This window comes from Podarcis muralis, chromosome 12, assembly GCF_964188315.1.
Source record: "Podarcis muralis chromosome 12, rPodMur119.hap1.1, whole genome shotgun sequence".
Taxonomy (NCBI): Eukaryota; Metazoa; Chordata; class Lepidosauria; order Squamata; family Lacertidae; genus Podarcis; species Podarcis muralis.
Window position 1 is genome coordinate 21,180,364 of NC_135666.1, and position 21,968 is coordinate 21,202,331.

Genomic DNA, 21,968 nt, shown 5'->3' on the forward strand with positions numbered 1-21,968 from the left:
TCTCCTCGAAGCAATTTACAAGCCTGCAGAAATTGTCTCACTAGAGATCGTGGCAGCATATATGTCTGCTTCAGCTGTGAATGGCTCTACAATGTCATTATTTAGGGTTTGGTTTTGTTTTATAAAAAGGAACTTGATAATTAAAGGACAAAGGGTTCTATCAGATGCAGTTGTCCCATTAGCACAATGGCCTCTACCTGTGCAACAGGGCTGCTCCCCCTTCCCCTTCAAATCTGAGAACCCTCAGAACAGCTTGGGGTTGGGGAGAAGAGAGAAAGAGGGGAAGTCTTACTGTACAGACAGAGGTCCTTCTGCTTCGGGGAGAATTTCATTGGACACTACCCAAAGCACCTGATGTTTGAAAAACTCGTTTTTCTCCTTCTGAAAGAATGGAAAACTGAATTAGTAAAATGGTGGCAAGAGGTGCAGTCGGGAGGAATTTTAAACAGATGGCATGAAGTGTGAACTAGAATAGCTAGACAGTCCAAAGTATATCCCTAGGTTACTAGCCCTGAGCAGGAGGAAGCAGGAGTGTAAGAAGGCAAAAGTCACTACTTTTGTGTTGACTATCTCTGTATGACTAACAGTTCTGACTGGTGGATGTAAAACGTTCAAAATATTTTCAGGATGGGAAATCGCCTTTTTTTGTTACAGGAAGTTACATGCAACAATAAAACTGAAATAGTTAAAGGAGAAAATAGCCTAATATGATTTCAAATAATATATATACAAATATGCAGCTGAGTTACACTAGTGGCATTTTAATACCCCTAATCAGTATTCTTTTGACAGTATCAGGAGCAAGTAATAGCATTGGAGTGGAGTTATTGTGATCATCCTCACTTTGTCAACTTTTGAATTAGAATTAGGAACAGGCATTTTAAATGTTTCAGAGAATTGTAGAGTTTGGAAGGGACAATAAGGGTCTTCTAGTCCAACCCCCTGCAGTGCTGGAATCTTTTGCCCAAAAGTGGGGCTTGAACCTATTACCATGAGATCAAGAGTCTCATGCTCTACCAACTGCATTCTTCTTCTTTACAGATCCATGCATTGTGAAATGATAAATGATCAATGCTTTAATCTGAAAAATATTGCACCACATCTAGACATGGCAAGGTTTCTCAGTACTCATCTCCAGCTAGATCATGTCTAAGAATTTAGTTGAACATCAATATTTATATTTAGGTAGTATAGGAATTTGAATCATACCTCCTTTAAAGTTCTAAATATGGAACATGTTTATATTAATGAATCATGCACATAGAATTGTAGCTAAAACAAAATAACTTTTCCAGAGCTGCCTGTGTGAATATGATCTTACTTTTAGATTGTGAAACTGGAAATGTAGAAGATTTTCCAATAGCATCCTCTGATGTAAAGACAAGTTGTAAGGTACACACAGTCTTTGTTCATGGAAAGAAAATGAAAAGATTAAAGACTTCAGCTTGCATGGGATAACTTCCTCTTTATTCATGCCTAAGGAATTTACAATTGTATTATAGTTTTGCCAACTTTAATAAAAGGTGTCCTCCAAACCAAATGAAGGAAAAGATGTAACAAATATTCTTTTGCTCTCTCCCTGCTATGTTCAAACAATTTCAGGGTGTGTTTCCACTTTCTTTTCAAATTGGTGTAGCTTACTCCAGTAGTAACTTAAGCAGACAAGTACTTCACTACTGTACTGTTCACACTTCCAGTTAAGAAAGAAAGTACTGTCCATAGACTGAGACAAGAACGTAGCTCCAGACAAATGGTCAGATGTGAGCCCTGCAATAGTAATAGCAAAACTGCATTAGTGGTAAACTTCCATTTTATCAAGGTCCAATTGTGAATTGGGTTGTTTTTTAATGTGATTTTTTTCAGGCTTTGCTTTCTGTGCATGATACTGTTGCCCAAAAGAACTACGACCCAGTGCTGCCTCCCATGCCTGATGATATTGATGATGATGAAGACTCTGTGAAAATAATCAGGCTAGTGAAAAATAGAGAACCGCTGGTAAGGTTTTTTTAAAAAACCAATAACAATAAAATCATACCTGACACTCAAAAATATGAGCCAGTGTCATTGCACAGTTGTGCACAAATTATACACTAATAAGGGGGAGTTTGAAATAACATTTCTGCATGTTGGAGGAAAGGCTATGAGTGTCTCTTGGAGTGGGGTAGGAAAGTGATGAGGTGCTAATAAATATGAGTGGTGCACAAAATTTGTGCTCCATTATGACCAGCAACCTTTTCATTGACACTGAGCTGAACAGACATATTGGTAAGGCAGCTACGGCAATGGCTTGCCTCTCCAAAAGGGTATGGGAAAATGTAATGCAATGGCTAATACCAAGATTAAGATCGTCCATGCTTACATATTAAGCATGCTGCTTTATCAAAGTGAGTTGTGGTCAACTTCCAGGAGTGATGCCTCAGCACTTTCCAAATACCAAATTCCAAATCAGGATGATTTTGGGCATCACATGGCAGGACAAAATCTCAAAGATGTACTCTCCCAAGCCTCAGTTCCCATGATGTTCACACTTCTGTCTCAGTGATATCAACACTGGCTTGGTCATGACCACAGAATGGAAGATGGCAGGCTCCCAAGGATGTGCTTTATGGGGAGCTGGCCTCAGGCACCAGGTCCATTGGCAGATCAGCTCTGCCATATAAAGATGTCTGCAAATGTGACATGTAGGCTGGCAACTTTGACACCACTGTGGGGGATCCCTTGCAGACAACTGCAGTGCCTGGAGGCAGGCAGGCAGGTTGTGTATGCACAGCAGTGACCAGAGGAAAAATGACCGCTAGGCAATAGAAATTATTGCAGTTCAGAGAAATATTCCAGCAGCTAGGGGAAAGCACTTCAGCAAGGCTGGTTAGGTATATGGTCTGGGGAGAGAGGTGTGACCTGGGAAGAGTTCAGAAGGATATATAGGGAGGCCTGGAGGGCTGCATTGGGTCTCTGAACCTGATATTCCCCACCCCTGGCTTACTGGCTCTCTGGGCTGATAGGAGATCTGATTAGATTTAGATTACAAAGTTCAGTTTCCATTTCAACCCATCTCTGTTGCCACAAATCACCGCAGAGAAAGCTTGGTGGTGGTAATTTGTAGTGTGAATGAAAGTAGTAACTCATTCCTGTAGGCTTCCGCACCAGCCATCTCCTACATATGTCTTTGTTCATGCTGCTGCACTTGTCTTGTACCTGTTTTATAATTGTAAAAACAGTTACCGTAATGTAAGAAATATTCCACTTTTTAAAAACACTGAATCCTTCACCATGTGTTTTCCAAAGCAGTACTGAAATGTAGAATGGTTTTCAGGTCACTTAATTTTGCTTGGTGAAACTATCCAAGATTCCCCAAGACTCCTTAGTCCAAATAGTAATTACTGTGTTCTAAAGTGGGATGTTCTTTTAAGCACAGATAATGTGGGAGATGTGGAAAACTCCTCTGAATGTAGTCTTTTAGAACAAAAACAAAATCTAGACTTTTGCAGTCTTCTATATGTAGTGTTAATGTTTTCATTGTTCAGTACTCGAACACCTCACAAATACTTTAACACCCAGGGAATAGAGGGGTCCTGATAACTTCATTTGTAAAGACAGGAATCTCAAATATAGTTACCTTCCTCAAGTTACTGAAAGGTTGCTGGTAGAAAACTGTTCAGTGTAGCCCAGCATTAAATCATAATAATGTTTCAATTTATTTTTAAAGGGAGCTACTATTAAAAGGGATGAACAGACTGGAGCTGTTGTTGTGGCTCGAATAATGCGTGGAGGTGCTGCAGATAGAAGTGGTAAGAATGTTTAAAAGTGTGATTTCTGAGATGTGATGGCCAGCCTGGTGCTTCAAATGAATTCTAAATTGCTTGGTAAAAGTAGGTAATTGCATCCAGAAACCTTTTTGTGGTTTCTGCCATGTATATTATTTTAGATTATTGTGATAGGATCTCTGATAGGATTTTGGTATTATGGATGCAATTTAGCAGTTTGAAAATTATCTCATTAGTGAAATACATTTAGAAACTCAGCAAGAAGGAAGGTATCAAATCAGCCTCTCTGTATCGCAGTTTCACAGTTGAGCACTTCTGTGCACTAAGCATTTATATGCTCTCCTGTAACAAAGGTTCTCTGGGCAGAAAGATTAAAAACAATCACATTACAATAAAACCATAGTAATATTAAAGTTAGGAACGCGGGTGGCGCTGTGGGTTAAACCACAGAACCTAGGACTTGCCAATCAGAAGGTCGGCGGTTCAAATCCCTGCGACGGGGTGAGCTCCCGTTGCTCGGTCCCAGCTCCTGCCAACCTAGCAGTTCGAAAGCACGTCAAAGTGCAAGTAGATAAATAGGTACCGCTTCAGCGGGAAGGTAAAAGGCGTTTCCGTGTGCTGCTCTGGTTCACCAGAAGCTTCTTAGTCATGCTGGCCACATGACCCGGAAGCTGTACGCCGGCTCCCTCAGCCAATAAAGCGAGATGAGCGCTGCAACCCCAGAGTCGGTCACGACTGGACCTGGTGGTCAGGGGTCCCTTTACCTTTAATATTAAAGTAAACAACTACAAACACAATTCTTTTTTGCCTTCCCAAAGAGAGAGAGACAGAAAGACCTTGCTACAAAATTGCATTTGGGTAGAAGAGAAGTAGAAATCTGTTGTGCTTTGCGGAGTAGGAATGACCATGACTTGAAACAATGTTAGATACGCACAATTGTATTGAACTTTAAAATGGTTATTAAATAAATATGCTCCACAGGTCTCATTCATGTTGGCGATGAACTTAAGGAAGTTAATGGAATTCCTGTAGATGATAAAAAACCAGAAGAAATTATACAAATTCTGGTAGGTTACAAATGGAATAATTTAAGGCAGTTGATGATGAGCTTAATGGGTTGCGTTACAACCCCTGGCACGTGATGGAGGCAGGAGCAAAGAACTCTGGGAGGCAGGCACAGTCCTCAGTTTTTTCCTCCTGCCTGACTTGGCCTTTCTTCTTGCATTGGTTATTTTTATATCCTTTATTTCTTGGTTCATTAACTCTTTGATAGATCAAGAGAGGCTATTCACTTCTTTATTTTATGGTTTTCTTTTTTAAAATCCATAACAATTTATACACCACTTGATTGTAAACACTCTGTTAACAAACTTTTGCATAAATTATCAGAACGTGTCTGTTTTTAGGACAGAAGAGAATATCGTAGCACAGCCTATTATAAAGAGGTACTAAGATGTTAATCACATCAAGTTAACTAGCACTACAAGTTGCATTAGCTCTACCTTCCTTATTGTTTTTCTTTAACTTGTACTGAATGCTTTGATAATTTGTTTTTCACATCCTTTTAGTCCCAGTCGCAAGGAGCCATTACATTTAAAATTATACCCAGTATCAAAGAAGAAACTGCATCTAAAGAAGGAAAGGTAAGAGGTCCTTTACTTAGAAAAAGGGACTTACTCAGATTGCTGGCTGAAATATATTTTGTACCCATATGTAAATGTGTTTTACAATTGTATTTTTACGCATGTTGTTTGTATGCCAATAAGCAATAAAAACCGGAGACTGGGTGTCAGGGAACTGCCATCGGAAGGACAGGAGGTGCAAAGGCTCCCTCAGGTTGAAAGAGACGGAGCAGCTGAAGAGGGAACCAGTAGGGGGCGAGCAGGAACTTCCAGGGAAAGTGAGTCGGAGGGGTGGCTCAGAGACGTTTCCAGCGAAAACAGTGGAGAGGTCTCAGGACCTCCTATAGGGACACCCACGCCTCGCCGGAAACTGTCACGCAGAGAGTCCAGAAGACGTGTTTCCGTGAAAGAGCTTTTATGTTGGAAACGTTTCCGAAAGCAACCACTTTCGGATTCTACTAGCGATTGACGCAGCCATGCCGGAGGGGCTCCGTCACAGGCAGAGGTTTGAAAACCTGATCAAACTCTGAGGGACTTGCATTTTACGCACAAGCAGCTCATCATCCCACCACAGCAATCCGAAAGTCCCTGAAAGCCAGCTTGTGCAAGCAGCGGCATCATGAGCGACCCAGCCGGAACCGGAGGAGCAGGAGCAGCTGGAGGAGGTCCAAGCCTGGAAGAAAGGTACAGGGCGTTGGAGATCCAGCTGGCCATGCAAACGGCGAGGCTTGAGGAGAGGAGGGCTCAGGATGCAGAAAAGGGAAAGGAGAAAACCACCTCGATAGCCAGAAAGGTGCCAGGATTGGTGCAGAAATTCGGGGGAGATCCCAGAAACTATCATGCCTTTAGAACTGAGATGCAATACGCTCTCAACCTGCAGTATGATGACTTCCCCGACGAGGAATCGCGAGTGGCTTTTGTAATTGGCCATCTCGAAGGGGGGGCGAAGGATTGGGTTCGACCCCTGATGGCAGTGAATAATGAGATACTAAAGGACACGAGGAAGTTTTTTCGTGCCATGGACCTGATGTTTTCCAGTGACATTGAGCAGGGGGTGGTACGAAGGCAGTTAATGGCTTGCAAACAGGGGAGCCGATCTGTCCGTGAGTACTGGACTGAGTTTACTATGCTGATTCATAAATTGGGGTGGGACCTATCGGCGGAACCCATCCAAATGCTTTTTGAAGAGGGGCTTTCTTCGGCCGTTAAAGATGAACTTTCCCGGGGGCCAAGGGCGGAGTCTATGGATCAGCTGACCAAATCCGCGCTGGCCATAGGAGCGCGCCAGGAAGCGAGAGCTTTGGAAAGGCGGGAAGGGAAAGGAGAACGTTGGAGGGAACTGCGCATTCCGGACATTCCAGAGCCACCTTTCCCGTCGGCAGAGCCGATGGAAGTTGGAACAGCGCGGGCGCGCGCAGTTTCAAATCCCAGTGAAGGGCGGAAGAAGGAGGGAAAGAGCGCCAAGAAATGTTATCTCTGCCAACAGCCAGGGCACTTTGCCAGAGTCTGCCCACAAAGAAAGGAATGGCAAGGGATGGCAGGAGCTGTGGGGGAAAGGGAGGAGGAAAACAAGGAGCAAGTAAAAGCCAACGCCTGGCTGCCACCGTCGGGGCACAGCAGCCAGGCCAAAGAGCAGTGAAAGTGCCCACGCCAGAACCACCCAGACCTGCTTTAGTGATAGAAGTGTCACTAGAGCTGCCAAATGGACACCCCCTACAGGTCAAGGCGCTTTTGGATTCAGGCAGCTCCTGTAATTTTATGAGTAAGGAGTTTGCAGCTGAGCACCAGATACAGACCATCCCTTTAAGTAATCCCTTGCAGGTGACCACGATTGATGGCAGAGAGCTGTTGGGAGGAGAAGTTAGCCAACAGACTGTCCCGATGATAATGAGGGTGGCAAGGCACACCGAACGGATAGCGTTTAATGTGGCCACCTTGGGAGGAGCTCCCATCATTTTGGGGATGAGCTGGCTGGCGCTACACGATCCGCTAGTGGGCTGGCATCAGAGGGTGGTCTCCTTTGGGTCAGCGCATTGCCTAGAACACTGCAAGCAGGGGAAGGTTCAGGGCGGAGACAGAGTCACCCTAGCCGGGATGGAAGTAATGGGCAGAGGGAAGGTGCCCCCGCAATACGCAGATCTGAGCAACGTATTCAGCGAAAGGGAAGCAGACAAACTGCCGCCGCATAGACCCTTTGACTGTCAAATCAACCTACTCCCTGGGGCCCAACTCCCAGTGGGCAAGCTGTACGCCATGTCCGACAGGGAGATGCAGGAGCTGAGGGAGTTCATTGACAAAAACCTGAAGCGAGGTTTCATCAGAGAGTCCCGAGCGGTGGGGGGCAGCCCAGTGTTTTTTGTGGACAAAAAAAAACACAGATAAGCCGAGACTTGTGTGTGACTTCAGGGCCTTGAATGCAGTGTCGGAACCCCTGGCTTTCCCTATGCCCCGAATTGATGACATTTTGACCAGGGTAAGGAAGGGAAAGATTTTTACAAAGCTGGACCTGCGGGGGGCGTACAATCTGATACGCATAAGGAAGGGAGATGAATGGAAGACCACCATGTTCACCCCTTTGGGAGCCTTTGAATACCTCGTTATGCCCTTCGGTCTACAAGGAGGCTCCGCGTGCTTTCAAGCGTTTATTAACCACGTTCTGGGGCCTTTGCTCTACAAGAACTGTGTGGCCTTTTTAGACGACGTGTTGGTGTATTCGGAGGATGAGGAGCAGCATGTGAGGGACGTTCGAGAAGTGTTGGGCAGGCTGCAAGCCAACCAGCTGTGGGTGAAACTGGAGAAGTGCCAGTTTCATACCAAGGAGGTGGAATTCCTGGGGTACCGCTTGTCAGACAAGGGATTGGCCATGGATCCAGGCAAGGTCCAAGCGGTACTGGAATGGAAGACACCGAAGACCAAGAAGGATGTGCAAAGATTCTTGGGGTTTGGGAACTTTTATCGGAAGTTCATCAAGAACTTTGCCCACTTGACGGCGCCCATCACCGACTGCCTCAGCAGCAAGAAGAAATTTGTTTGGACGGCGGAGGCGGAGCGAGCATTTGAAGAACTGAAAAGGGCTTTCGCCTCGGAAGAACAACTTCTGCATGTGGATTTACGAAAACCCATGAGAGTGGAAACCGATGCGTCCGACCGGGCGGTAGGGGCGGTACTTCTTCAACCGGGGAGGAGTATGTCAGAGTGGAGACCGTGTGCCTTCTTCTCGCGGAAGCTGAATAAATCCGAGAGGAACTACACGGTGTATGACAGGGAACTACTTGCCATTCACGAAGCGTTCCGGAGGTGGAGACATTTATTAATTGGGGCACAACACAAGGTGCAAGTGTGCACCGACCACAAGAATTTAGAGTATTGGAGAACAGCTCGAGTGCTCAACCAACGACAAGTGAGATGGGCACAGGAATTCTCTAAATTCAACTTTGAAATTTGTTATGTGCCAGGTCCAGAAAACGTCAGGGCGGACGCTCTCTCACGCAAACCAGAGTATTGGGAGGGGGAGGGGGCGATTGAAGAGAGACATGTCATCCCTGAGGACCGCTGGGTGTGTGGGGCGGCGCTGGTGGGGCAACGAGAACTGGTAGAGGAAACGGAAAATGATGAATATGCCCAGGATAAGCTCAGAGGACTCAGGGGGGAGGGCGAGAGCCCCGAAGGTTTTGAGGAAAGAAATGGGGCATTGTATTACAAAGGGGCACTGTATATACCCGAAGGTGAATTGAGGGGGAGAGTACTCAAGCAGTTGCACGATAGCCCCACGGCGGGACATTTTGGGCAACACAAGACCATGTGGTTGGTTACCAGGGAATTCTGGTGGCCCAAGGTGAGGGAAGATGTAAGGGAGTATGTAAGAGGGTGTGACCAATGTCAGCGAGCCAAAGGGGAAAGACGGGCGCCGGCAGGGTTATTAGAACCATTACCCACACCAGAACGGCCTTGGGAAGCGGTATCAATAGATTTTATGACGGATCTGCCGAAGTCCAAGGGGAAAACAGCCATCATGGTAGTAGTAGACCTGTTAACAAAGATGTGCCACTTTGTAGCATGCTCACATGCAGTCACAGCGGAAGAAACAGCGAAGTTGTTTGTAGAACACATCTTTAGGTTGCACGGGGCTCCCTTGAGGGTGATCTCAGACCGCGGCAAACAATTTACTTCCAGGTTCTGGAGGAAGCTCATGAGCTTGCTGCACGTGGAAGTCAATTTTTCAACGGCCCGGCACCCTGAAACCAACGGGCAGGCGGAAAGAGCAAATGGCATTCTTCAACAATATCTGAGGTGTTATGTCAATGACAGAGAGAACGATTGGGTCGAAAAGTTGGCGCTGGCAGAATTTGCCTACAATAATGCGGAGAATGTGTCCACAGGGATGAGCCCCTTTTTGGCTAACTACGGGTGTCACCCCAGGGCATTTCCAGGGGAGGGAGGGGAGAGATGGAGCGTTCCAGCGGCTGAACATTTTGTAGAAGAGATGGAAGCGATCCATCATCAGCTCCAGCTCAACTTAGAAAGGGCCAAGGCACAATATAAGAAGCAGGCAGACAAGAACAGAAGGGAAGGTGAAACCATAAGGGTGGGGGATCAAGTGTGGCTGTCAACCCAAGGGTTGCCGTTCAAAGGGGGTTGTAAGAAATTGAGGCCCAGAAGATTGGGACCCTTTGAGGTCATTCAGCAGGTCAACCCGGTGGCTTTCAAACTCCGGTTACCCAACCACATGAAATTGCACCCAGTGTTCCACAGGTCGTTACTGTCACCATACAGGGGGGGACGTGAAGGGGAGCACGTCAGGGGACCAGCCTTGGAAGAGAGGGAACGCAGCAACCATGTAGCGGAAATCCTCGATTCCAGGTGGAAGGGAAATCAGGTAGAGTATTTGGTGGCGTGGGAAGGGGAACCGGAGTCAGAAAACACCTGGGTGACTGCAGGGGAGGTCAATGACGAGGTTTTAACAGAAACGTTCCACCAAAGATTCCCTAGGAAACCACAGCCGGTAGAAAGGTTTAGGAGGGAGTACTTCGGCACCACCGACGAGGAACAGGAAATGGAAGGATTCACGGAGTCGGAGTTGGAAGAGGGAATAGACTCCGAAGACGAGGAGTATCGAGAGACGAGGGACAGTAGCAGGTGGAGGGAAGTGTTCGAAACTTCGGACGATGAGGAAGGTTCTTTCAGGGGTTTTACTTCCTCCCAGCCCGGAGGGGAGGAGACGGGAGGGGGTGAAGGGGGCCCTGGAGGGGAGGTGGATGTCAGGGAACTGCCATCGGAAGGACAGGAGGTGCAAAGGCTCCCTCAGGTTGAAAGAGACGGAGCAGCTGAAGAGGGAACCAGTAGGGGGCGAGCAGGAACTTCCAGGGAAAGTGAGTCGGAGGGGTGGCTCAGAGACGTTTCCAGCGAAAACAGTGGAGAGGTCTCAGGACCTCCTATAGGGACACCCACGCCTCGCCGGAAACTGTCACGCAGAGAGTCCAGAAGACGTGTTTCCGTGAAAGAGCTTTTATGTTGGAAACGTTTCCGAAAGCAACCACTTTCGGATTCTACTAGCGATTGACGCAGCCATGCCGGAGGGGCTCCGTCACAGGCAGAGGTTTGAAAACCTGATCAAACTCTGAGGGACTTGCATTTTACGCACAAGCAGCTCATCATCCCACCACACTGGGGGTTGTAATAAGACATTTAATTACTAATAAGGCCGTCTTCTTCCAGATCTTCATGAAAGCTCTGTTTGACTATGATCCCAGTGAGGATAAAGCAATTCCCTGTAAAGAAGCTGGACTTCCTTTCAGAAAAGGTGATATTCTTCAGATCATGAGCCAGGATGATGCAACTTGGTGGCAAGCCAAGCTTGAAGGTAATGCCAATCCCAGGGCAGGCTTAATTCCATCAAAGCATTTCCAAGAAAGGTGAGCAGTTTCTGATTTCTTTGATACTTAAAATGTGATCAGTATATCTTTGATATAATTGTTATGCCTGCACTTATGGATTATAAGGTCAATCAACTTTCAAGTTTTGTCTTATGGTAAAATGTCTGAACTTCGTAAGTTGTTGCCCAAGTAGTTTGGTTTTCTTTATTTGTCTATTCACATTAATAATGACAAAACCTTATAGAATATTTGTGATCCACCTTGGAAAGGAAAAACATATGGAAAATAGTACATTGGTATCTGTATCTTTATTGATGTACTATGCATGAATAACAACTGCAGCTGTGTTTGGAGAACATAAAAAACCCTTCTAGGATTTAATTTCATAGACTTTGAGTAGACTGTATTGTTTAGGAATATGTCTTCTAAAAATCAGGAGACTTTGGAAAAGACTGATATGGAGTGTTAATCTCAAAATAGCTATGAAAATTAAAGAGTTTTGCTTGTCTCCCCCCCCTCCCCCAAATCACTTTATAGGAGGCTTGCACTAAGAAGATCAGATGTACAGGTTCAGCCCTTGAAAGTTTCCAATAGAAAATCATGTAAGTCTGTTTAGAAATCATACTCCTTCGTTCACACAAATATGTCTTGTATCAGCTCTTTTTAAGATAAGCCGCTGGTATCTTAAGATATATCAGCAGGCCGAAACCTGTGATGCTGCAGGAATGGGATTTTCGTTAAAGAAAATGGTTTACCCCTGCTTCCGACATTAATACTTATGCAAAACCTATTCCCTACAGTTAATAAAATAATAAATATGCCAATCTCTAATTATTGGAAGGGCATTCTTAATGACTCACTGGGTATTTAAATACTACACAAAGGGGACACATGTGAAGTCAGTGCTTTTTTCAGGCTCATCCATCTACTTTTGAAGCATAGTCCAACAATATCTGGAGGTTGTGTGAAGCTGCTTTGGAGTATGTTTTTAGAACATATCAATAAATATCATGCTGATATATGATCTATTACCACTCTTATATGCTTATCAAATTTTCTGTGTGGTTTTTTTATTAGAACTGAATTGGACTTATAAGAAGTGGGTTTGATCAAAAATATGCAAAAACATTAAGGCATAAGTTTTAAAATGTAGCAAGAATATTCTAGCAAGTACTTTTTCTGTGTGCCTAATTAGAATTATATCAAAAGCAAATGATGTGAAAGCACAGTATCTCTCATCATGGACTAAAATAGCATGTTTGAAGGTTTCAGAGTTCTAGTTTTAAAAAAACACAGTAGTTCATTCTTCTATAGAACAAAGACAGTAACATTACTCTAAACCAAATCATTTTATTGGTGTACTTGAAGTTGGACAGCAAGATGATGAGCCACTTTCTGTGGGGTTTTGGAAAATTAATATAAAATGGTTGCATGGAATTGTGTGTGTGTGTTGCAGGTCAGGAGCATGGAGAAACAGTCATTTATATTTGTGAACTGGTTCTATTTCTGACATAGGATAGCACTGGACTACATTTGCATGAAATTGGTGACATTTGTTATATGGTGTAACTTATGCACGTGCCCTTAAACTTGTCATTCATTTGATGTAATATGTCTTCAAAAGAGAGCATGAACCATCAGTAATTAAAATCAGTTAATTAAAATCAATACTGGCCAAAACACCTTCTTTCCAACAGAACCATGATTTTTACCATGGTAGTTTGCTTTTATATTTAAGCTGTATCACATGTCTTCTCATTCATATGACTAATAATAAGTTAATATTGTTAATCCATAATTAGCATTGTGTAATGGTTAATCTCTGAAAGACCTAGTTAAGTGTATAACCAAAATAAAATAGTAATTTTGATATTAAATATAAACTGAATTATATACTTTTTAAAATTTTCACTGAGTGTGAGAGAAGAAATATTTAATCACTGTCAAATATATTTATATAGTTCAATATCAATATCATGTGATTTAGTATGGTGTGCATTCAAGCAAGATAGAACCTATTTTATAATTTTGAGAATTAATTGTGCACAATTCAAATTTTTATGTGGCGCCCAAACACTGAAAGCAAAACTCATTTTGTCGAATTCTACACTGTAACTCCTATCTGTTTTGTCAGCAAGCCAAACACATCTTCACTCTTCTTTCAAACCTAGTATTCTTCCTGACATTTAGTGAGGAGTCTTCCTCTAATAATCCCTACTATTGCAAGGACAGCAGACTTTGACCTCACTTTTTATGACTATTTGCAGTCCTAAATTATATAAAGTCAGTGTCATCTTGTCTTGGGTCACTTGCTGCTGTGGTGACGTCATTAATACAGGCTTCATCTTTGCAGTCTGCTGTGTCATCAAACAGAAGAGTGCATTTGAAGAATTTCAGTATTTTTGCCTAAAAGTTATCCACTTAAAAAAATACAGTAGCATTTTTTGTTTTTATACTTTCTCATGCAAATCTTTTTACGTACAAATTTTGTTAAATATTTTCAGTATAGCTTGGAAATTCAATTGTATACCTTAAGATTTTTATACGTCCACGAAAATCTTAGTGATCCTGCTTATGATAGTTTGTCAATTGATGCTCATTTATAAAATGGAGCTGCTGTGCACTGTGATGCAGGCCAGTAACTGAACTGAATGACTCCTGCTTTCCCCCAAATATACTGGATAGAGTCATGCATCTGTTATGCATAGCAAATGGCAAACATTTAGAACCTTGTCGCAAAGCAGTTGCATGTTCAACTAATAATGAAACAGATCCTTGATATAAATCATCAGTTGTGTTCCAATTTACATTCAAGTAATTTGTGTTACTTCATCAGCCCAGTTCTTTTGTCAGTTTCCTTTCTGTGCATCTTACAACTATATTTCTTTTGCATGCTTAATTTTTTCTTTATCCATTCTAACCAAACTTGCCTTTCCATCTTAGAAAAATATATAAGAAAGTGGAACCACAATTATTCTTATTTGTAGTGTGGCATGCTCCTGTTCAGTACACACATGTACACAGCCTTTTTTCCTCCACCCCCAGTCAGCCAAGATTTTGTTCCAGTCACATTTTAGTAATTTTGTATTGTATATTGTTTTAAAATCTACTGTTTATTTTATTTTAATCTTGTCAAGTTGCTTTGAGATTTTCAATAGAAAGTGACTGAATATTCATTAACATAATATTGCTCATTGAGCATGCTCAGTCTTCAGTGTGCTGTTTTGTAGTTTCTTGGCTATTTCCTTCCATAATGCCCCCCCCATCTCCATTTTGTGCTGTTTTAGCTGTATAAGGGCTTGATATCTAAGAACTGAGATGGCTAACAGTATTTATAATTCATGCCAAATATAAGTAGGCAACGTTATAGAACTGAAATGTTAGATACTTTGGTTCACATCAAAGTAGCAGGTACCCACATCGGTGACTAATAATAATGCAACTTCATGGATTGCGCTCCATGCGGGAAGCTTTCTTGTTGATGTAGCCTCCAAAGGGGTCCAAGCATGCCAATGGAAATCTGGTCTCTCCTTGTGAATGCAAAGGGCTTTCATGGTAATGAGCTGGCCAAGTTTTGTGTTAACAGATCTCACACACTGCTCACTTCATAAATACAACACCCTTAATAGTTCAGGTGGGAAAATTTATCCTCATTGAAAAAATAAATTCTGAAGGAGGCTTTTCTTCCCCAGTAAGTATTTGTCCTCTTCTTCATTTCTTTCTCAGCTAAGCAACTAAGCTCTTCCTGGGTTGGTTCAAAGAAGGCGGGCTATGACAAATTTAACAGGGCCTATAATTTAATTCTTTCTTAACAGCGCAATCCAAAGTGTTTGGATTTGGCAGATCTTGGGCTTTCTTGGCTGAGAAGATAATGGTATTGCTCTGTAAGAGCAACTCTCTCATAATACATTGTATCAGTTGTAAAGAGCACATATATGAACTATTATTAATCCTTTGCCTCTTAAGAACGCATTCAAGTAGGTGTCCTGTCCTTTGTGATTGCAACTTCCTTGTATTGTAAAGGGACAAGAATCTGAATAACTACATGCATGTGCCCTTTAAAACTGATATGTATGTGTGTTGTGCCCTGATATCTGTATTTCATCAGAATCTACCTGTGTAAAGTAATGATGCTTGATCAAGGAGCAATAAAAGTGGTACTAGCAGAAGTTGTGTCTTTGGTGGGAGGGGAGACTTTGATGGGCAAGCAGGCATAGAAATGAGCCCAAAGAAAGTTTGTTCTATTGCATTGTAAGTTGGCTTTGGGATGTGTCTAATAAACTAGGGCAGGGGTGGGGAGCCTGTCGCCCCCATATGTCACTGAACTACAGCTCCCATCCTTCATGACCATTAGCCATACTGGCTAGGGCTGATGGGAATCAGAGTACAGCAACATCTGGAGAACCTCAGGTTCCCTCCTTCTGGGCTCAGACAGAGCTTTCCAAACTGTGTGCCACGACACATTAGTGTGTCAGCTGCAATGTGTAGGTGTGTCACACAAACGCTCCCTGTGCTCTTATAAGGGGTTAGTTTAACCTCTGGTTTGCTAGTAAAACTGAATTACTACGTCTCAAAATGATGCATGTCTAAAAAGAGTGTCACCAATATGAAAAGTTTGGAAAGCTCTGGGCTAGAGGAAGTCTCTGGATGAAAGCAACAACCTGTAGACAACTTAACTTCAACTTAAGAGTGTAACCATTTCAAAATTACAATTGAAAACCCAGTGTCTCTTACTTATGATGCTAAGCAGAACATGACTAGTTAATGTGTTGTTTTTTCATCCCAGGGCTGGTGCAAACCTTTCTGTCTCTTAAACAGTTTTAGAGGAACATAGCCTTTGCATACGCACCAAAAAACTGTACACATTTTGAAAGTGAGGTTCTGTCATTTCCCACTCCCAAAAAAGAAATTGGGGTACAGGCTTTTGCAGCAAAACGTTGAACGTGCCGTGCATCATACTTCTGCAAAATATTCTCTTAACCTGTTCTTTATATTACTCAGCTCTGTTTTTCCCATTTTATTATGTGCTGAATATAATGTAAATCATGTCTGCTTGTCTTTTGGCTGTTCTAAGCTGAGGAAACAGTTGAGTGTGGTAGGTGTTTCCCCCCCTTTTATTCTTCCATTATGTCTTCAGTCCATATAATCACTTTGCATCCTATTTTTCCCCCTTTTGCGCTTCTCAGAGGAAATTGAAGGTACATGTACAAGTTTCCCTGCTGGGCTGCAAGTGATGGCTTAAAAACTAAGTATTCTAGGTCATCACTGACTTAGAGGCAATTAAAAAATAATCCATATAGATAGCAGTATATGTAGTCACAACAGCCAGTTGCTTTGTTGTTGCGGGAATTGTTGTTCCAGTCCTGAGAATCGTGGTAGTAGAAGACTGTGAACATGTTGCTTTCTGCACGTAGTTCCTACAGCACAGTACTGGCATGTGTGCATGAAGATTCCTGTGGGGTAAGGCACAGGGATCCACATGTGTTATCCCATTGTCAGATGTGGTTTCTTCCTTTGTATTTTTCCTTCTCCTCACATAGCAGGAATTTTGGGGGCCCAACATAACAGATCTGCCTGTTTCTGCACATGGGTCAAGTATGCAGAACAGAAGTGACTGTGTGCTAAAACCTCTGAATGTTAGCAAAGTAACATAACTGAACAAAGCAGATATGTTAACACAAGACATTTCCATGGAGCTAAAGATGATGTCAGTCCTATTGCATGGCTCTAATAGATTATCTTTCTTAAATTCAAACTTTGACACTGAATAAAGTGGATCTTTTCCAGTCATTAGGGGTGCAATTTTGGAACACAGCTTGACAGATGCTTTACTGCTGTGGTGTCAATCTTTGGGGGACTTTTCACTTGCAGCATGCAGTTGTAGCTCATTGATTTCTTTAGATAGGTTATCTATATCTATCTATCTATCTATCTATCTATCTATCTATCTATCTATCTATCTATCTGTATATACCCAAAAGCTGTAAAGTATTTTGTTAGACATTTGGTATATTAAAATAGGCACCAATACTATTTTATACCTAAGAAGTTATATTCATTAAAAATACCCTTTCTGTCTGATCCATTGAGCCAAATACAAAAACTCCTGATATTCTTTGTAGATTTCTTTACCTTTGTGTTTCAGCTGTTGTATTTTTTATCCTACATTAAAATATAAAGTAGAACACCTTTTAAAATCACTTCTTTATTTTCTGTCATGAATAAGGCAATAAAACAGTGAAAAGTTAAATATGCATGTTGCTGTACTCCAAAATCTCTTGCTCAACTTCAGAACAACACAGTGATTTATTTTTAAGCAGTGGCATATTGAAGGCTTTTTATGCTGTGCTTTCTGCAGTTGTCATTTTTAAGTAACTCTTCTTTTGCATTCATGGCTGGGCATCTAACTATTCTGCTTTATTTCTTGGCTTTTGTTCTGTACGCTTTTACACTTCATCCAGAGGAAGCTGAATGTGCTGGTCACAACAGTGGAGCCCACATAGGTGAGCAGTTGCTTACAAAAGACTCTCTTTCTTTCTCAGCTTTTTCCTGGATGGCTACAGAGTTTGCAGGTAATGGGCATCACTGCATGCTATGAATCTGCTAGATTAAAAAATGGCTCACTGGATTTGACACAAAGGATCTGCATCCTAACCGCAACATATGTTACTAACATTGAAATATAGAATGCATTGAAATGCTACCTTGAATATGAGGAAATAATTTACTTGGGTAGAATTTGCAAAGAAATTTAAATACTTGTCCTAGACAAAATGCTAGGCTGGCTATATTCCATTTGACTACATTATTTTTCTATCATAGTGTTCTTCAATCTTGGGTCCCCAGATGAAATTGAACTACAACTCCCATAAACCTTTATCATTGACTAAGTTGATAGGAATGGTGAAAGTTGTAACCTCGTGACTTAGTGTAGGGATAGCCATTGTGGTACCTGGCACATGTTGTGGGCTACAATTTTCATCATCCCTGACCATTGGCCACTCTGACTTGAGTTGGTGGCTCCATAACATCTAGAGGGTACCACGTTGGCTACTGCTGACTTACAGGGAAGTAAGTTAGTACTGTTGGATGGCTGGGATTACTTTCTTGTCAATGAGCCAAGTAATAATACCACGGACTGGCTCATCTTTGCTCACCTGTTCTTGTAGTGGTTTACTGGTAATTCCTTAGAAGATGCTACACAAGAACCATTGTAAGTTGAACATACCATATTAGGTTTTCTTTATTCTTCAAGTAAGGGATGTGGGAAGAGAACACAAATGATTGGTAAGAATTGGCCCATATTGGGGTATAAAGTAGGGTAGCATAGGGAAGGAGGTTGAAATCATGGTGATACAGGAACTACTCAGGGTAAATCAGCAGCACAAGAGTAGGTGGAAACTAATTGAGGGCATGCTACATAATTTATTAATATGTCCATGTCACATGTTTTATTAAAGGAGAAGGTGACACTGCAAATGAGTAGACTGGTAGAGAGGTTTGTGTGTAACCATGCTTCCAGATAGATTTTAGAAGCTGTGCACTAAATCGGTATGCCTGACATTTGCATGCCACAGGAGGCCTACCAATCCAAACAGAATAGCTTTCACTGTTAAAGCCCTTCATGATTTGGGACCTCAGTAGCTGAATGATATTTTCTTCCCACTTACATTTATCTGTGCCTTGAAATAATCATCTGAAACTCTTCTCTGAGTACCCCTGCAAACTGAGGTGCAGAGAGAATAGTCATGAGGGAAAAGGCTTTCTGCTTGTGGAATGCCAGAGAGGCCCACCTGACACACATTTTAATGCCTTTCTGGTGCCAGGTAAAGAACTTTTCTTATTTATTTTCCCAGGCATTTTAAAATACCGGTAGTTTGTATTTCTAAATTGAAATAATTAATTATTTAATCTTTGCATGCTGCTGTGATTTTAGCATGGTCATTTTAGTTCTGTGAAATTCATTTTGGGAGCTCTCTCTGTCTTACTGATTATTGCTGTAATTTCTAATCTTGTGGTTTCTGTTTTATAGTTGTTTTATTCTCTTTAATGATTTCTTGTTTTGTTTAAATAGTTTTTGATCATTGACATCACTCAGGGAATTGCTGTTGGGAGACTGATAAATAATAGCAGTACCACTGATGGCACTATTCAAATTAGCAACTTTAATGCCATACCTTGCTAGTTGATCTCTTCAGTTGAAATATATGTTTTCTTTAACTTAGTAGAATTGAGTATGATGGATTATCAACTCACACCTTTTGTCATACAGAATAAAATTGCATAACAATAAGTTTCAGATCAAGGAACTAGGTAGTTATCATAAGATTATTCCAAGTAGTTCACGGGATGTGTGGAGGTATGCCAGAATGAGAGGGGGTAGAAAACTCCATCACTACCTTGGCCTTCCTCCTACATACCTCTACCAGCAGGGCTCTATGAGCCTCCATGTAGGTGCTACTTACATACCCTGAGGTATCTGCAGTCAGCCTGTTCAGTTTGGTATCACTCTTGACCCAGTATGTTCACTGCTCTCCACTGTTCCAACCAAGATCTGAAGCAGGTTAACAAATGTTAGCTTAGAAGGGAACCTTGCGGGTGCCAATGCAGATGCACTCTAAGCTAAGGCTTGGAAGGAAACTTTTGCTGGAAAGTTGGAGGAAGAAGGGGAGACCATTGGGTCACTCCCAGTTTCTTAACAGGGTGGATACAGGGTGGAAGTGTTATAGCTTCATTCGGTTTTCATGAAATGTTATTTCTGGGATTCATAATGTGAAACCACAGTGGTATCAGACATACAGAATAAAAACCATTTAAAAGCCCTAGTCATATGTCAGGAATTGGGTGGCCTCAGAAATGAACTTCCTACAGACTGGAGTTGTCCAGAAATAATTAACAATGTTTTTACTGTGCTAGTCAATGATATGGTGCTGATTTAACAGAGAACTTGCTATTTGTCTATAATGTATGTCAAACTGTATTAAATTTGACACACAAAGCATGTATATCATTGTAGATTGTGAGCCTGTGGACAGGGCTTTACCATTTATGTCTAAATGATACCTACTTTTTGTGAGATGTTTGCTGTTGATACTTATTGGAAACAATGGCTTGTCTTTTTCTCTATATACATTGAAGACAAAGGGTTGTCTTCAATGTATATAGAGAAAAAAGTGCATACAATTTTGAAAAACAGTGATTGGTATTAAATGGGCAGCAGTGAAGGACAGAAGTTGAACTAATTTTCATGTAGTTTAATGGTTCAAACCATGTAAAACTGTTTTGTTGGTAGTAAACTGTTTGCATACTATTAAAAACAATAATTGGTTTCACCCTTTTGGAGAAAACTATTTAAATAGCTATTTATTAACATACTTAAAAACTCTATAAACTCAATATAAATACCGGTTTTAGTCTCCAAGAAGAATGGTGTGAGCCATTACCAGAAAAGGGGGTGTTGCTCCCTTTTGTTTCTACAGCTAGTTGCTAGGAACATGTTCAGTGTGTAGCATTTCTAAAGTGGTTGATTGCACTTGGAATAGTCTAACACTTTAACCTGACCAGGAAGAGGGGATTAGCATTAGGGCGGTGGAAAGTCCTGTTCAGTGTTTGCTAATTTGTTACAATCTAGTTTGACCATGAAATGGGATCAATGCAAAGGGTTCTGCACCCAGGAGCTGGCTTAATTTTCAGTGCCTTTCACTGATGATCTGTGGAACAAAACAGAGGGAAGTTTTTGCTTTCCCTCAAGTATGTACTTCTAGAGGGGAGCCTAAACCTTTTGAGCAGCAGCTATTCTTTTGTAGAGCAAGGAGGGCATTCAGATACCCTCCAGGAGTGCCTCTCCCACCAGCAGGAAACAGGATTAGCTTGCAAAGTTGACTCCTCTATTGGAAGGAGCTACCAGGCTGCCTTAAGCCCCATGGAACCAGTGAAGGCCTTATTTGGTGCCCCAGCTTTCATTTTTCAAAAGTACATGTCTCTACCCCTCCTAGGAAAAAATTATAATCAAAGTGTGCAGGTACCCTTCTAAGCACCAGTAATTTCTGTAAAATGATTAGCCAGTGAGTGAAGTGAGAGCTGTGATTGATAAGTGAGCTGTTTAGACACCAGGCAGTGGGAAAACTTGGGGCTCCAAATAGCTGCTGTCCCCCTTTAGTGCCCTTTTCCTGCTTCTGTCTTATATCCTAGTCTTTGGATCCACCCAGTTGCTGCTCTGTTTGCTTCAATTTGCTTCCTGCCATCCATATAGAGCAGCTGCTTCAGAAACTCTTTGAAAATGTGGGAGATGAAATCTGGGGGTCCTTCCCATTGCTGCTTTGTTTGTTTTGCTGCCTATTGGAATGTAGAGTGGATGGCTGCTTGATAGCTGCCTCCGTAGAATACTGGGGGGTGGGGGAAGGTTATGACAACCCTTTGTTGTTTCTGCTGCATACTGTACAATGGGGGTTGTTCCAAAGTTGTTTGGGTGAGGGCAGTTCAGAGGCTTCATATTGATGGTGATCATAATTATCACATTTTCCTGGTTCTTTTTTATGAATGAGCAAGTGCATAAGTATTACTACTACTACTACTACCACCACCACCACCATCACCTTTTCCCTGCTTGCTCTCAAGTGTTGTTGTTTTGCCAGGGGTGGGACATTTCCAAAGAATCATTCTCATCATCACCTTTTCCTCTTGCCTGGCACACATCAAGGATTGTTCCC

At 42.1% G+C, this 21,968-nt stretch overlaps 1 protein-coding gene across 7 annotated transcripts in view; it reads left to right on the forward strand.

Moving 5' to 3' along the window:
- MPP7 (MAGUK p55 scaffold protein 7) overlaps nt 1-21,968 on the forward strand; it is an 87,611-nt gene that overhangs the window by 49,857 nt on the left and 15,786 nt on the right. For 6 of the 7 annotated variants that reach the window (XM_077936807.1, XM_077936808.1, XM_077936806.1 and 3 more), the window contains 7 exons: nt 1,864-1,995; nt 3,707-3,788; nt 4,746-4,831; nt 5,333-5,407; nt 11,102-11,298; nt 11,797-11,861; nt 17,802-17,831. In XM_077936807.1, coding sequence (XP_077792933.1) covers nt 1,864-1,995; nt 3,707-3,788; nt 4,746-4,831; nt 5,333-5,407; nt 11,102-11,298; nt 11,797-11,861; nt 17,802-17,831 — 667 coding nt within the window. The remainder of the gene's footprint in view (nt 1-1,863; nt 1,996-3,706; nt 3,789-4,745; nt 4,832-5,332; nt 5,408-11,101; nt 11,299-11,796; nt 11,862-17,801; nt 17,832-21,968) is intronic. The other variant, XM_028751396.2, reaches the window with a different exon arrangement.